Source organism: Macaca nemestrina, chromosome 14 (assembly GCF_043159975.1).
Source record: "Macaca nemestrina isolate mMacNem1 chromosome 14, mMacNem.hap1, whole genome shotgun sequence".
NCBI lineage: Eukaryota > Metazoa > Chordata > Mammalia > Primates > Cercopithecidae > Macaca > Macaca nemestrina.
The window spans coordinates 21,845,933-21,863,905 of NC_092138.1; the positions used below are offsets into that span (position 1 = coordinate 21,845,933).

Genomic DNA, 17,973 nt, shown 5'->3' on the forward strand with positions numbered 1-17,973 from the left:
AAACAGCCTGGCCAACATGATGAAACCCTATCTCTACTAAAAAAAATAATAATAATAAAAATAGCCAGGCATAGTGGCGGGCACCTGTAATCCCAGCGACTCGGGAGGCCGAGGCAGGAGAAAAGCTTAAACCTGGGAGGTGAAGGTTGGAGGTTGTAGTAAGCTGAGATCGCACCACTACACTCCAGCCTAGGCAACAAGAGGGAAACTTTGTTTCAATAAAAAGAAAAAAAAAAAGAAAAAATAAGTAACTGATAGAAGCACAGTAATGTTCAGATAAATTTAATCCATTTATGTCAGGAGAAAAAACATACAGGATTTGTTTACATTATAGTTAAAATTTAATAATATTGAAATATATGTCCTATAAAGAGTCTTTCTTTTTTTTGAGACGGAGTCTAGCTCTGTCGCCCAGGCTGGAGTGCACTGGCACGATCTTGGCTCACTGCAAGCTCCACCTCCTGGGTTCACGCCATTCTCCTGCCTCAATCTCCCAAAGATCTGGGACTACAGGCGCTCGTCACCACGCCCGGCTAGTTGTTTTATATTTTTAGTAGAGACAGGGTTTCACTGTTAGCCAGGATGGTCTTGATCTCCTGACCCCGTGATCCGCCTGCCTCGGCCTCCCAAAGTGCTGGGATTACAGGCATGAGCCACCGCACCCGGCCAAGAGTGATTTTTTTTAAGACTTCACAGATCAACTTAAGAGCTTGTAATGAAAAGTTGAAGTTACATTGGGCCAAAAGGAAATTTCACCAATTGCCCTAAGCGAAAACAATACCTCACAAAACACTGGTGTTGTTATCATCTAACCCTATTATCTGACCACAATGTAGTGAAAAAAGGGTCAAATCTCAATAGTGACAAAGTTTGTTTAACACTTAACAGTACTTTGCTCAATTGTCATTCTATCAAACAGGATGTGAAAATATCATTAGAAAATGACAGTCTCTCAAAAGTGTGTTCAGAGATAAATTCACATCTTTAAAAAGTTTTATTAATATAAAAGGAAAAATAAATTAACAATGATTCAGCCAGTAAGATTCATAAAAGAATGAAGAGGAAAACAGGAAAGAAAGTGTAAAAAGAAAGAAAGAAAAATGGAAAAAAAATTACTGATAAAGAAATCTCAAAACTGGACCTTTGAAAAACAGTAACAAAAGAACTAATCGAGAAAATTAAGAAGAAAACACTAATAAATTCTAAATATTAAGGCAGTCATAAAAACCAATACAAGAGATGTTTATAGTATTAGAAAATACTGGGGTTACTTCTAAAAATGGCTTTGAGGCCAGATGGTTTCCTTCAAACATGCAAGAACTCTGATCCCAAGGGTCTCTGGAGAGAAAATACAAATTGCAAAATTCCATAATTTATTTTGTGAATTTAACATCATCTGATACCAAAAACTTGCAGAGACAGAGGCCAGTTTCAAGGTCAAACCAACATGGGTTTAAAAAAAGTGAGTTAAAAGCTTGACTCTCCGTTTACTACCCGTGTTACCTTACAGATAAGAATTACATGAAATATACCAAAAATATACTTTAGAAAATGCTATTTATCTGCTGTAGGTACACAACTAATGTTAGCTAGCTGCCGTAATAATAGCATAGAACACACATATATACACATACATTATGTAGTAAAAGAAAATCTCAGAAAAATAAACTCAAAGACATAAAATATGCTAAAATTAAACCAATAGCATATTAAATAACTAAATCTGATTCATAAATATAAGCAGGGAATATTAACAATGTATTATTCTAATAAATTATATCAACAAATCTAGTATGAGAAACTATATATTCATCTCAACGGATACGGAAACACCCAAATCTCATTCCTAATGATAATATAAAACCAAAAATGCTGCATAGGCATTATGAAGAACATCTAAAAGAAACACAAACATTGACAAAAAGTGAAACAGAAGGTGGAAAAAAAAAAAAGGAATCAATAGAAAATCAGGATCTAAATGTGAATGCTTACTATTTCATAATATTTACTATTTTTTGAAGGGTTAATGTAATCGAAGTAATATTGTGATGATATCAGCTTCCTTATTTTTAGTACTTTCCATATACCTAAGTTCATTTTTTGCTAGCAACAATCCTGTGATTCTGAGTTATTGACCCAAATTGCAGATGAAAAAACTGCAACTAAACAAGGTTAAGAAATACGACTTCCACTTGCTCAAGTCTATCCAGGAAATAATAGTAGAGGCAGGATTGGAACTGAAGTTAGCTTGACTCCAAAATCTCAACTTATAATGACTAATCTGTACCACTATCCAATAAGAACAAATATGAAAAATTCTTAAAACACAGACAAGTATTACTATCATCAGATGCTATGAATATATTCTGAAAAAAACAAACAAGATACAATGTGAGCTATAATATAATGTGAGTTAAAGGACCTAGGGATAAGAAAAGCATACAAAAATAATGGCTCTGTTACAGATAAGTAATAATCAGTTAAAGAAATAATACCAATAGCAAAACAAACAAATATTTGCTATTCCAAAAAATACGTCTGAAAACCTATGAAACTAAGGACAAGTCTGATACATTAATATGCCAATAAAAAGAAGATCTAAACAATGTATAATGATTTTCTTGATTGGGAATACTTGTAAAGAAGCCAAGATTTACACAATTGTTATAAATTGCCACTGGGATTGTTTTTGGAACACAAAAGACTAGTTCTAAATTTTATCTGGGAAAATGAACGAATAAGTATGTTTAAGAAAATGTTTAAGATATGAAGTGATTCTGTAATGTTTAAAGATTTGGTAGAATGATAGAACAGAAAATAGTAAAGGAAGTCTTCATACATGCAACAACTTAAAAGAAGACAAAACAAACTGCTTTTGGAGGAGATAGATTACTTAACAAATGACATTGGGCAAATAGGATCCCTATAAAAACTCAATGTAGATCCTCATACTGGACAACAAAATAAACTCTAGTTGGTTAAACTTTAATGATGACAAATAAAACAAGAAAGCAGCATCACATATCATCACTGATTTGTGGTATCTAAAAATTAAAACCAGTGAACTTATGGATATAGAAAGTAGAAGAATGGTTACGGAGGCTGTGAAGGGTGGTGATGGGGAGTGCTGGGGGGAGGTAGGAATGGTTACAGGTGGTCAAAAATAATAGTTAGAAAAAATGAATAAGACCTACTAAATGATGGCACAACAGGGTGACTATAGTCAATAATAACTTAATTGTACATTTAAAAATAACTAAAAGAGTGATTGGATTGTTTGTAACTTAAAGGATAAATGCTTGTGTCACGGATATCCCATTCTCCATGATGTGATCACTACACATTTCATGCCTGTATCAAAGCACCTCATATACCCCCTATATACACATACTATGTACTTACAAAAATATTAAAAATTAAAAACTCAAAAAATAAAGAAAACACTACATGAAAATGTCACTTATTAATAAATTTTGAAATAGGAAAGAACTTCCTAGCCTGAGACTTTTAAATCTGGGGTCCATGAATTCCCTGAAGGTACAGGAAATTCCTTGCCACATGTAAGTCTGGACTCATTTAGGGTGAAACATACATAGCTTCATCAGCATATGTAAAATTCTCTAGGAGGTACAAAAAGATTGGGTATGCCTATCTAATTGAAGATTTCATAAAGAACACATGTATTTGACTAAATAATACTTTTAAAATAAATTTAAAAAATTCCCTATTTCAAAACAATATAAACAATACCTAAAAGCAAATGAAAAATTAAAAAATTACTTGCTATAACTATGGCCAAAAGGTAATATGTTGGGTATATGCAGGTAAGACAAATACGAACATGAAAGAGTATTAGGTGATTAGTAGAGGATGCGAAGCATTATTATCTTTTCGAGTGACTTTGAAATACACTTTTCAAATTCAATTTGAATACCAGTCCTTACAATTCAAAAATGTCTCAGCATCTAATTTCCAAGAACTGAATGGAGACAGCACCCACAAAAACCTGAAACCTTCTTTAATCTAATCTTGCTTGACTGCAGGTTAGAAGAACATTATTTGGTTAAAAAAAGGTTGGTTTAAAAAAACAAATGGGAGGGGAACAACAAAATGAACAACACAATCTGAAAGGAAGGCAAAATGCAGACTGAAGACAAAGTATGCAGTATTTTTATAGTAAACATGATGCATATATTAAGAATATTTGGAACTAGCATCATAGCATTAGGAGTTACACTAAAAGCTTAAAACATGCTTAAAGTTGGCTGTGTAGGGAGATATTTGATTTACATGCTACATGATTTATATATATATTATATAAAATGTATTTTGATAATACTTATATTAATTTGAAGATTATATTATAAATAATACATTATATAAATAAATACCTAAATTTTAAAAATGGTTCTATTGCTAATAATATATTATAATCATCATGGGATTGCTCTTCCTGGAATCTGTCAGTATTAAATAAATATTTATTTGCTTCTAAGGTATTAGTGGCAAATGAAATTAGTAGAATGCTTGCAAGCACCACTTTGATGAAAAAGGCTCTCAATCTTTTGTATTTCAAAGACTGGAACATTGTTTTTCAACTTGGGAATCAACGTGAGATTCATCACTTTCATTGCTAAGTAAGGATAGCATCATTTCCTACAAGTAGGAAAATGTTATGCGAAAACAGTATATATAATCAGAATGAGTCACTTGAAAAATTCCTTTTTTTAAATTAAAAAATATACCTTTGTTTTAAAACTAACCTACATTGCCATTGTTATTCACCTTTGCCTGGTGACCCCTGAACACTCTGACTGAATAGCATCTCTACAGACCAGATGGTTTCTGGGCAGTCTTCCAATGTTATGATTCTTCAGACAAACTGACAACAATTGCTTTATATTCCAGGTATGGGATCCCAAATGCTTGAGAGTTTTAGCACACTGAAAATTATAAAATTGAATACATCTGCTATGGAAAATGAGGCTATCAAATGTCAATTCCAATGGCACCTAAATTCAGAGCAACGAACAAAAATTCAGCATGACTAATACGATCACTCCTGTATCACACTCTCTCCAGGAAGCTCGCTACAACATTCTTTCAAGTTGTTTGTAAAGGTTTCCAATAGCTAAATAACAAGCAGACTCTGCTGAGAGCCCTTGAGAGACCCTCACCTCCCTATTTTAAATCTCACTAGAATTCTCTTCTTTCGCATCAACATTCCCTGGTTGTGTACCAAGATTTTCAAATAAATTCGAGTGCTCACTGAAGACTACATAACTGCATTCTTGCTGACTAGATGAACAATTTTCATCTGTGAAGTCATGCCAGTTTTCAACCTGTTTTCTTTTTTTTTTTTTCTTTTTTTTTTTTTTGAGACGGAGTCTCGCTCTGCCGCCCAGGCTGGAGTGCAGTGGCCGGATCTCAGCTCACTGCAAGCTCCGCCTCCCGGGTTCACGCCATTCTCCTGCCTCAGCCTCCCGAGTAGTTGGGACTACAGGCGCCCGCCACCGCGCCCGGCTAGTTTTTTGTATTTTTTAGTAGAGACGGGGTTTCACCGTGTTAGCCAGGATGGTCTCGATCTCCTGACCTCGTGATCCGCCCGTCTCGGCCTCCCAAAGTGCTGGGATTACAGGCTTGAGCCACCGCGCCCGGCCTCAACCTGTTTTCAATCATATACAGGCAGGTTTCTAAATTTGTTATAGGAATATAAAAATTATGGATCATTCAGGTATTCCTCTTTATCATTTGGCCTTCTATTAAGGCTTGGTTGTGACTACAAGCTCTATTAGATGAAAAAGGTAAGATGTGTTTAACGTTGCCAGAAAGCAATAACTCAGTTAAAAACTCACAAAAACCAACTGTAAGTTGAATCACTTTTATGACTCCAGTTGCAGCAAAAATGCTGTCATCTCCTTGATGACCTTGCCACTTCTTTTCCTTATTTGCTGTTATTCATCCTTTCCTACTCTTCACCCTACCATCAATCCCGCTAGCACAATATAATGTTTTGTTCTATTTTTTCCTTCACGCCAGATATAATTATCTTTAATCTCTACCTCCCTAGACTGAAATGTAGGCTCTGTTGGAGCCAAGTTCAAGGCCTCACACACATTTGTGCTCAACTTACTTGACTGTTCCTGGCAGCTCTGGCAAGGACCATGCATGTTTTATTCATAGATGTATTCTAGTTCTTAGCACAGTGCCAGGCACATACCGAACTAGCTAAACATTGCAACAATGACTTGTAAGATGTATTACAGGTTTAGAAATATGAAGAAAAAGTTTGTTTCAAAATAAAGAAATTATGATAACAAGCATGACTCAATAAATATTTCCTGAATGAATCAATCAAGATTTAGAGTTTAAACAATATCTCACTAACTACAGATACTGGAATAGATACCTATCCCTACTTTTGAATAGCTGTAGGGAAAGTTCCTTCTCTCCATTTACTCATTCATTCACTTTGCAGTTTATAGTGTCCATTTGTAATTAACCATGTCCCGTTACAGTACTTAACACAGAAAGGTGATGTGGTAGAATGGTGGGTTCTGGTGTCACATTACCTTGAATCCACCTACCACACCTATCACCTGTGTGAATTCTTACCCCTCGTTTTCCACATAGGAAATGTGGTGATAATGCCTACCTTAGAGCACTGCTTTGAGGATAAAATGAGATTACCAGTGTAACACTCAGCTCAGTATTTGGCATAAAGCAAGCATTCAATGAAGGTTGACTGCTGTTTTTTCCACCGTTTTCTCTCTTCATTTTATCTTTTTGCACTATGCAACATCTCCACACTCAAGGGGGGCCAATGGCAAGAAGAATCTTTTGGGTCACAAACAGGATATCACTGTCTGATGTGCTATAATCTTTACTGGTAGGGATGATACTACCAGGCGTCACAGACTTACTGCTTTTTCTGTGATATGCAAACAACATAAACTTTTACTTCATCTTACTCACACATGAGGTGGTTACTCAATAAAGTTCAGAATTATGAATAGAGAAATGAAAACTTAATCTAAGATGGTAAGAAATAATGCAATCTTATAAACACATAATGTCTTTCTTTTTGTGTTGCATGTTCTATTGCAGGTATTACAGTTCATTTCACTATGAATGTGTCGGTTGGAGCTTTCAACACATCAGATGCCATAATCAATTTGTTGATGTCAGGATGAATAAAATCTTACATGTTAGTAAACTGACATGCTTTCAATCTGTCCTTTTTATTTTCCTTATTTACTTTTCTCTCCTAGTGATGGCAAAATGCATTATGATTATAAATTTTTAAACAGAGGAAAAAAAAGAATGCTGGAATCAGTTAATACAAAAACTAGATTCCAGTGCCACTAGGAACAATTAGGCTCTTCCGAGCAAATGACACCAAACAATTTTAACTTTTATATGACAAAACTGTCCTGGAAGTAAAAAATTACAGGGCAAGACAATGTAGCCATAGGCTAGATCAATTCAAAACTCAATCGAAGAAAACTTAGCATATAAACAGATTAAGTTTGAATTGTGTTTCAATATAGAGTAGAGGAATATAATCTGAGAATTTTTAAATACAAAAACAGCAATATTTGATGAAGCCATCCAATGAGTTATTATGCAATGAATCTTTTAATATGCTTTGACTAAAGTGATTAAGTAGCAGGCTATGATGTGAAACTAATAGACCCTAAAAAAAAGTCATCTTCTCTTTTTCTTAGCAAGAAAAATTATATTTGATGGTATTTGGGGTGTTACCATAGGCACTATCAAGAACAAAAATGTCCTGGCAATGAGTAAAATCCACAAACCCTCAAGAGACTAAATTTAATACTAAATTTCACATATTTCTTGTAAACTCACTAATACATCAGTGGAGTTTCTAAGCAATCTTATCGGGCAACTGTGTAAAGGTTAATTTGCTAACACTCTGTTTAAATTAAAAGACACAGAAGCAGATGAGCAATTCATAATGTAAATAATATTCTCTGTTTTCTTTTACTTTTTAAAAATGGGAACCGTCTCAGTCATTGACAGCAATCATGATCTCTGGGTAGGCACCTTTCGCGGATTAATTAACTGATGGGGAGGCTGATGTACCAGAGCACAGTCAATAATTGCCAGAGAAATTTGCTACGGGTCTTGTTGCAAAATCTGTAGGCCCAGAGACTTTCTTGTACTACTGGATTTTTATGCAGCTTCTAATCCCCAGAATCCCATGGGAAGAATAAAGGGTATCTATTTCCATAGATGGTACCACAATTTACCTGAGTTTAGCAAAGAAACTAGATCTTGATTTTTTTTTTCCTTTTCCCAAAGGCACATATGTAATTCATTACCTGTTGGTTATACCTACAAAATATACATCAAATCTACCCACTTCTCTCTGTCCCCATTCCCATCACCTTGACCAGACTAGCCTAATCTCTCCTGCACTACTACACTGGTTTCCCAAATGGTTTACTTGCCTTGCTCCAGCACAAACTGGATATTTATAACATGAGACACTTCCGACATTTGACACTTGAAAATGATACTTCATCAGTTATACAAGGAAAAGGTCTGGCAATTGCAACAGGACTGACAACTATTCTTTGGGAAAAGCAATCTTTATTATTACAGTAATAAGAATAAAATGTTTTTAGTAACTAATACGTTTTTCAAAATATAGCTAAGGAAAAAGAGGCGGGTAACAGTCTCCTAAGAACTTTTCTGTCTTCAGTTCAGTCTCTGAGCAATTCAACTATCCAACATGTTTCTTAGTTTTCTCATCTAGGGAAGGAGTTGGAACACACTGGCTACATTTCAAGATAATCCAAGGTGAATGAGCCGTTGACCAGGGCTTTTCCAGTCATAATAGACACCTCTGGAAGCTGTAGTTTTTGAAACCATTAGTGCTTTTCCAGTCATAATGGACACCTCTGGAAGCTGTAGTTTTTGAAACCATTAGTTAAGGTACAAAGTTGAGTCCAGGAAAAATTGGCTTCTACATAATTTGAACTTGAGAAGGACTAGAGGACAGAGTGTATTGTCTGTGTGTATGTAGACATAACAAAGCTATTTTCATGCACAGTCCTGGCAGAAGGCCCGTGGTAACTGCTCTGTGGGTCTGGTTACAATTATTTCACTATAGGGAAGAGTTCAGGACAGTACATCCCTTCTCTGTCCGCTAGGCCTCAAGTCGAAATGTGCACTGTTTTTACCTTATAAACCTTTTTCAGCTCCCCTCCCTGGTTTTCTAGTTCTCTTCACCCCTTCACGCTGTATACCCCAAGCATTCATACCAGACATCTCAGCAAAATTTTAAGCCCAACATCCAACGCTCCAATACACAAACACTCTTAAGAGTGTGTGAAAGGAAGGGCGTGTGGAATACCTGCTTCTTTACCCTTGTATTTGTGTGGAATCAGGGCACATATGCTTGTAGTTCTCTCTGCGCAAGCACTTCCTAAGTTCTCATTAAAATAAATAAAACTGTCGTAAAAGGAAAAGCTTGGTATGCCCTCTGCAATTTTACCTCAATAAGCAAATACACTTGTGCTCTCCGCCCACTGCAGCATCTCACAGAGCTGCATGTGGCCCTCGGGAAAATTTTTAATGAGACATTTTATACTAAAATGTGTTTTTAATTTAAAAAATACAAAGATGATAAGACTAGTTTACGGGATATCAGTACTAAGATGCTAACCTCAATATTAAGAAATGTTTATGTCTATTCTTCTGTAGTCTCCGTTAACAGTGCTCAGTTCTAGAAATCTGACGCACCCCTCACCCCAGTGAGTACTTTAACTCAGAGCTGGCTGGTTCAAAACTCCAGAACCCCTTCTCGACTGTCCCACATATTAACTTCTCACAATCACTGTATCCCAAATATTCTGGTCATTTTCCAACAATTTTCCAACACTGGAAACACATAGGTAAGACAGATTACGATGAAAGGTGAAACAGAAACAGAGTGGTTGATTCATCTGAACTACGTAAGATTTATATAGACGGACTTTTTAGGTTTACAAGAAATGCAGATGGTCAGTTTAATTTCCTGAGAAAATTTTCAGGATGGATTTGTGAAATCAACAGCATATGGTGTGAATCATCCTTTGGCTCAACACTTCTTTAACTTTTCACACTTTGACCTTTCCATGTCTCGAATGATCCCTTCCTCCAAAGATAAAAGGTAGAGGGGCTTCTCTTGGAAGGTGAGAGGGGGAATAGCATCATGTCTTTATTTTAGCCAGGTGAAGTCCACTTCTAATGAATGATAAATCAACAGGATGAGAGACGAGTTGAGGCAGTATGGGACAAAGAAGTCACTAATGAATATCAGCTAAAGTATTTGGAAGGTAAAAGTAATTAATGAGCAATTCTTTAACTTCTCTAGGAGTCAGTTCCATTGTACAAAAAATAACGCTGGACTAGATGAATTAATTTAATATTTGTTGAGAATGGACCTTGTTCAAAACACTATACTTAGGTGTCACGGAGGATACAAATTTCTATGGAACCAATGTTCCAATTTGAATCATCAAAGCTGGGCATCTCTATTTTCATTCAAGTCCTGCACCCTCTACAAGCTTTCCCCCAGAATGATTTCATTGACTTCCTTAAATAATTTGCATATATCTGTTAGTGTACATTTGCTTTCCTAATGAGAATATATAATCCCCTGAAAGCAAGTGATATATAATATTTTATACATATTTGAATTATGCCCTAACTTAGTGCCTAGTATGATGCTTTAATTTTTTGCAGTGTTCAATATATTTGTTATATACACATAAATAAAGATAAGATATAATCCTTATTCTCAAGGAATTTAAATTTAATTTGCAATAGGAGGGAAAAGATAAGTAATAAGGAGAAAGTAGATGACCCTACCTAGAAACATGTGAATGTGTATATGTATGTGCATATATAAGATACCAGAGGGAGCTAATGTTCAATATGCATCGGGTATATTTCTACTGTAGAAGAGCAGCTGTTATTTTAATGTATTTTCTAAATTTAGATCTAGATATATTGGGTTTTCGCACAGTAAGGTATTCTTGTGGCCTCTGAGATATGAAATGTAAGAAAAAGGCTTTGGGGTCACTTACAGCAAGAATTCGTAGGAGATTCTTTATACCAATACCCTTTTTAGGAAGTTTTAGATAATTTCAGACGTTTCAACCTGACTCAGTCCCTTTTATTTACCATTCACAGTATAGTGTAACGTTTCTTGATCACTGAACATATATTCTTCGATTTTCCAATGAAAGACCCTTTGCAATCAGCAGAAGAAAGGTTCCTTTGATGAACTTAATTTTTGTATTTCCTGAGTTGATGCTGATATTTTTACATACGAAATATTCCACTAAAATAAGCTTTTCTTTGCTAATAATTGCAGATGGGTGAGGAAAACTTTCAGTACAACTTATTATTCTGAGCACTCTGTACTTTGATGAATGTTAGACTTTATTTTATAAACCATTTAATACAAACCATCATTTAATAGCAAGCTCTTTTATTTTTTTTCCCCATAGGTCCATAGCACTAGGAGCATATACTAGGATTTAGATGCAAAACACTTACAGACAGAAGGTGTCCTGGCCAGGTTGCTAAGCTAAAATTAGTACAGCCATCTTTCATTTTGGTTTTTCATTTAATAAACCTGTTTCCTTGCATACTCGTTTTATTTGAACTTTTTGAGTTAGGTTACGTAAAAAGACACCATTTAAGCAGCAATAGCCCAAATGATATCCTATAATCACTGATTACATGTTCCCTATTCACTTAGCTGAAACACCAGAAAGTTACCAAAAAAAAATCCACACACACACAAAAAATTCGTACTGTTAAACCCTCTGAACCAATAAAAATGTTCTGAGGGTACCACAACACAAAAAGTTTTTTCTCCCCTCTCTTTTAAGATTAAAGTATTTTCTCTTATTCTGAAATTGTCCATAATTTTTGGAAGCATCTTTGAGAGCAAGGAGGAAATCTCCCACTTTAGCAGAAAAGCAAGACTCATGATGAGATTGTCAAAGGTGGCTGATCTGCCCGCCTCAGTTTCCCAAAGTGCTGGGATTATAGGCATGAGCCACTGCGCCCAGCCTTAGCAAAGTTATTTCATGATCAAACTTGTTATGTTTGAATAAGAGATCTGGATACTTTATCTGTTTCTATGTTTTGTATTTCATTCCACTTCTTTTTCTTTCTCCCCCACGACATTTTTTTTGAGATAAGGTCTCATTCTATTGCCCAGGCTGGAGTGCAATAGAATCTGGTGTGATCATAGCTCACTGCAGCCTTGAACTCCTGGCTCAAGGGATCCTCCTGCCTCAGCCTCCTGAGTAGCTAGGACTACAGGATGGATGTATTTATTTTCTTTTCCCTTAAGTTTCCTGGGAAGGCTTTCGAATGGCAGAGAGGCCAATGGTAGAAGCCGCATCACAGAAGGCACCACAGTCCTACCCATGCAGGCAGACATCTGGAATGTAAGGAAAGGAGGCTGGGGAAAAGCTCAGGATCTAGTTTTCTCTAATGTTCCTAGGACTGAGTAAATACAGTAATCTAGTGATGTTCAGAGAAACAATACATTTCTCCTGATAGTACGGAGATAGCTAGGACATGCAGTTGAATAGGGACTGGCAGACACCCGCAGCTTTTCATTCAAAGGCTCAGCATATCCAGTTACTAAATGAACCCTGACAGGCCATGCATTCCCAGCGAGTAGGGCAGTATCCTGAGTCATAACTCTGCCTAGCACGGTGGCTTTCTCTCCTCTCTTCTTAAAAGAGAGTATCTTGTAGATCTTGCTCCTCAACTTGTGATAGTAAAGGCTGAATCTCAAAATACCAAAGTTCAAGTGCTGTTGAGAAGTAATAGTGTAAGAGGAGATTGCAAGGGGTGGGGCTGGGTAAATGAGTGAGGCACATATACAAGGAATAGGTTTAGATTTAGAGCAACTGCAGCCTTAATGCAGTTGGAGCTCCTCTCTTTAATTTCTTAGTTTTAGGTATGTTTCACATTAAGCTGGAGGCCCAGTGCTTATTGATGCTAATTTAACATCAGTATCTGACCCACCCTTTTAGTAACTCAGACCTCTTTCCCGTAATTTTGAGCTTCATTTTACAGGCAAAGATTGGCCTGTACAACAAACCAATGGAGTCACAAAAAAAGGTTTGTTCTTTCTCAGTTTATCAGATAGTTTACCATCCATTTTGGCCCCACAATTGGAGTGGACTGTTCACATCTTAAAACACAGTGGATTTTCCAGGTAGCCTGTATCTTAGGAACTTCCTTCTACTCATCACAGTTCTGTCAAAAATAGATCTTTATAAATGCTCAAAATGCAAAAGAGAGAGAGAGAAAAAAAAAACAGCTGTAGTCTTTCAATGTGTTACGCAGTCCGAAGTGACCTTATCTCAGGCTATTTGAGGCACAAAGCAAGATTTTTACATTTCAGCTTAAATCATGATTAAAACAACTGTTCTTTTTTTTTTTTTTTTAAATAATAGTGTTATAGCAATATCTCAAAGAACTGAGTATCACCTAATTCTATGTAGCAATAGTTACAGTATCAGGCTGCCAAGTTTTAGTTTGAGATAGCCTTTGAGGGAGAGTAGGACAGAGGAATTCCTAATGTTTTTTCTTTTCATATTTTGTGGAAACATATTCCAGAGAAACAATCTAGAATTTCAGAATAAAAACTATGTATTTTTCAAAACTCCTGGGTAGAGTTCACCAAATTAAAAACACAGACACTTAATTGAGACTTCTGCTGCCAGAACACGTTAGTGAAAAGTTGTAAAGTGAGAATTTAATAGGATAAGGGCCAGTTCCTTGCTAAACCCAAACTTTTAACACCTTAAAAGATGTAATATGTTGAAAATGACTTCATATTTAACCTCGTCAAAAAGAAAGAAATCCAAATGTTCATGTGGGCTTGGATATCTCTCAATGTCAAGGCTTGGGCAAGAGGCCACCCAGAGACGGGGCACCATATCCACAGCCCATGTTCTTCCCCCAGTTTCAGTCCAACACATGACTTAGCAATTTACTGTATCCACGTTATATTCAGGTCCAGCTGCCTTAACATAGGCTCTCCGTCTTACAGAGGGGCAGCTGCGAATGCTGGGAAATTACCCGTGTCCTGAGAATGAACTAGCATGATTCTTTTTTTTTTTTCTTTTTTGAGATGGAGTCTCGCTCTGTCACCAGGCTGGAGTGCCGTGGCACGATCTCGGCTCACTGCAAGCTCCGCCTCCCGGGTTCAAGCGATTCCCCTGCCTCAGCTTCCCCAGTAGCTGGGACTACAGGTGCCTGCCATCACACCCAGCTAATTTTTGTATTTTTAGTAAAGATGGGGTTTCACCACGTTGCCCAGGATAGTCTCGATCTCTTGACCTTGTGATCCACCCGCCTCGGCCTCCCAAAGTGCTGGGATTACAGGCATGAGCCACTGCGCCCAGCCACACAGTTCTTATTGTAATCGCTAAGCCTCTTCATTATCTTCATATTCCTTCCCTGTCACTGGCTACTGCGCTACTTCAGGGTGCAAGTAGATGAATGGGCCTTTCCCTTCCTCCCTAGGGCAGAGGTGCAAGGCTATTTTTAGAATACCGCTTATATCATTAGTTCAGTTCCTTTTTCTTATGATCTTCCGGCAGGGAGAGCCTCAGAGAACAGGCCTTCCATCCCTATTCTAAAATTGGACAAGATGGGTTTGGAATTCAGATTCTTTTCAGAGATGGTGCCTGTAACATACATGACACAAAACCTCCAGCGGGGGGCTGAGCCAGCACCTCACAATCAAATACATGAATATTTCACAGTAAATGTTATAAATAATACTGTAAATAGCCTCAAATAAGTATATGGCAAACTTTGCCAAAAAATGAACTCTAGTGTTAAATTTGCAAAAGAACGTTCAGTTTTCCCGGCATTTAGGATTTTAAAATTGAGGACAAGAGATTTTAGATCTGTATTATTAGGTTTTCAAAAAGTTAAGACAAATTAACCTCTTTGTTCTTACAGAAAAAAGAGATGGGGACCTATTTACAAATAGCCTAAAGGGGTCTTTCACAGTAATCTTTTTGACATAGAATTTGACTATATTGAACAGGATTTGATATAAGTGGGGTTGTCCTAATCCCTGGCATATTCTATTCTGCAGAGCTAGTGTGTGACTGTGCTATTGTCATGGAATCTGAGCTGCCTAGTCATGCTTCAGAGCAAGGGACCAGAAATGGGCAGCCCTAACCTCTCTGGGACGCTCAGGAACATTCCCAGACTAGAATAAAAACCTCAACAAGGCAAGAGAGGGAGCCAACTGGCATGCATGTGCTATGACTCCATAATAAAGTAATTACACAGTTTGATTTTTTAAGCATGTAAAACCAAAAACCTTATCTTCTTAATATAGGGGAATTTTTTTTTTAAAAGCCCAAACCTTTGAAGTTTTAAAGGTGGGATTGGGAAGATTATATTCTAGGTTGTCATGCTAGGGGCCATATACAAGGGAAGGGGTACGTTTTCCCTGAGATCAGGGGTTGTCACCATTGAAGACATATAGAGATCAAGGCTTACTTGGCTTCCAGGGCCAGTGCAATGATGCCTGCAGCCATGGGGGCTGAGGCCGACGTCCCAGTGTGGTTGTCCGTGCAACGCTGCCTCAGATCTGTAGTGATCTGGAAAACAAAGTGAAAAGTTTAGATCTCTGAGGCCAATGTGAGTTATCTGCAAGTAGAAAGAAATATACTCACAAAAATAGAATGGGGGTATATGTTAAATACTTGTTTTAAATTCCTTGTTTCTACATGCCTGTAAATCATATCACTTCCAGAGAATTGCCTGCGTAGATCAACTCTGAAAAGGCAAGGGTTTGGAAACTGAACTCCATTTCTGTTAAAACCAGGGTGAAAACCAGGATGAGCCTATGGATGAAAACATAAAGACTGTGCAAATACCTCTTTAAATTCTGCTCTGTAAGCATCTTGCTTGCTTCTCCCTAGTGCCAGTTCTGGTTAAAACTGAAGTTCTTTCCTTGCCCCAACATTTTAAAATAATCAAACACATTGTATCAAATCCAGACACTGAGCAGGCATTGGCAACATACAGAATAAAAGTACACAGTCCCTGCAGCCCAGAACTCTTACCTTGGGGAACCACAGATTTCAAGCCAAAAGTATGCTCTGCCATAGAAAGAACCTTTGGTTGTGGACCTGTTTCTAGAATCAATAGAAACGTTGCATGGATGAACCAAGAGTTCCTCAAAGACATAACATGGATACTAAAAATAAGGCTGAAGCCAGTGTACTTGATATGCAATTACAGCACTAAGTGTAAGCTTGTATATTCGAGAAAATTAGTTATTTCTCCATTTTATTTTTTGTTTTTTTTTGAGACGGAGTCTCGCTCTGTCGCCCAGGCTGGAGTGCAGTGGCGCGATCTCGGCTCACTGCAAGCTCCGCCTCCTGGGTTTACGCCATTCTCCTGCCTCAGCCTCCTGAGTAGCTGGGACTACAGGCGCCCGCCACCGCGCCCGGCTAATTTTTTGTATTTTTAGTAGAGACGGGGTTTCACCGTGGTCTCGATCTCCTGACCTTGTGATCCGCCCGCCTCGGCCTCCCAAAGTGCTGGGATTACAGGCGTGAGCCACCGCGCCCGGCCTCCATTTTATTTTTTAATCAAAATGTGAGAACTAAGTCATTTTTATCCTCTTGGCTTAAATCCAGTTCACTTCAGCTGTGACGGAATAATATTATCATCCAGCAAAGGCAATGTTTCTCAACCTTTGTTTCATTATTTTCTCACTATGGAAAAAAATACATTACATTTAAATTCTACTTAAATACTATAGAATAAGATTCTAGAAACCACTGTAATAGCTCTAAGATTTTTAAAATCCTCTCTCTTGGACAAGAATCCATTTTTTGACCTCTTGGGGACATTATCACCTCTGGGGGAGTATAGAGGGCTGTGAGAGGAGTTAGTGGTCTCATTGAAGTTACTGGAAGACTATTAGTATCTGTCTTTGGCATCAAGGCAAGTATATTACCATATATTACAGATAAAGGTCAGCAGAAAGGTGAAGGGGGATCCAGGCAGCTGAAAACAAAGCCCTCTCCTTCAAAGTGCTTCTTTCAAGAGGAGTGTGAAAATCAGTTAAATTTGGTTTGGAAAGAAATTTGATCTTCACAGGAACAAAGTGCTTTATAGCTCCTTAGAGACAGAGTCTCACTTAGAAGTTTATTCTAGGTCACACGAAGATGTCTGAGTAGACTCTTTTATGACCTCTCATGGATCTAGATAGGCATTCTGGCTGATTTAGTTTCACATGAGACCGTAAGTTCTTACTATCCTTTCTTCGTTCCTTTTGACAATGCTAATGTTATCAGATTACCTGTACTAGATGGATGTGGGTACTGATATAAAAGGAGAGAAAGAATGAACAAAGATCTATAGAACTCCATAGATATGGTGGTGGGGAAGGAGTCAAACCTTTCACTATGCGTTCCTGAATGAATGAACGGTGTGCAAAAACCCTGAAGCCATCTACTGAACCTCGACATCTGATGCTTGCAGGATGTTTGGGTAAACAGGGCCCTACCCACTTTTATGTTAAGAAATCGGGCTTTTCATTGTTGACTTTAAAAGGTATTTTTTTATTATGTTAAAAAGCATATAACATAAATCTACCCTCTGAACAATTTTTATGTGTACAGTACAATGTTGTTAACCATATGTACAAGCTTGTACAATATCACTAGGTTTTTTCATCTTGTAGAAGTCAAACTCTGTACCCATTGAACAATTCCCTATTCTCCCTCCCCTTACCTCCTGGCAACCACCATTCTTGTTTCTACTGCTATGTGTTTGATTCCTCTACATACCTCATGTAAGTGGAATCATACAGTATTTGTCTTTTCATAATAGGATTATCTCATGTAGCATAATGTCCTGAAGGTTTATCAATATTGTACCATA

General features: G+C 37.1%; 1 protein-coding gene across 4 annotated transcripts in view; it reads right to left on the reverse strand.

The window, feature by feature from the left end:
• The window catches only part of LOC105498700 (proprotein convertase subtilisin/kexin type 5), a 469,848-nt gene that overhangs the window by 237,156 nt on the left and 214,719 nt on the right, over positions 1-17,973 (reverse strand). For all 4 annotated transcript variants that reach the window (XM_071077655.1, XM_011770951.2, XM_011770953.2 and 1 more), the window contains one exon: positions 15,574-15,674. In XM_071077655.1, coding sequence (XP_070933756.1) covers positions 15,574-15,674 — 101 coding nt within the window. The remainder of the gene's footprint in view (positions 1-15,573; positions 15,675-17,973) is intronic.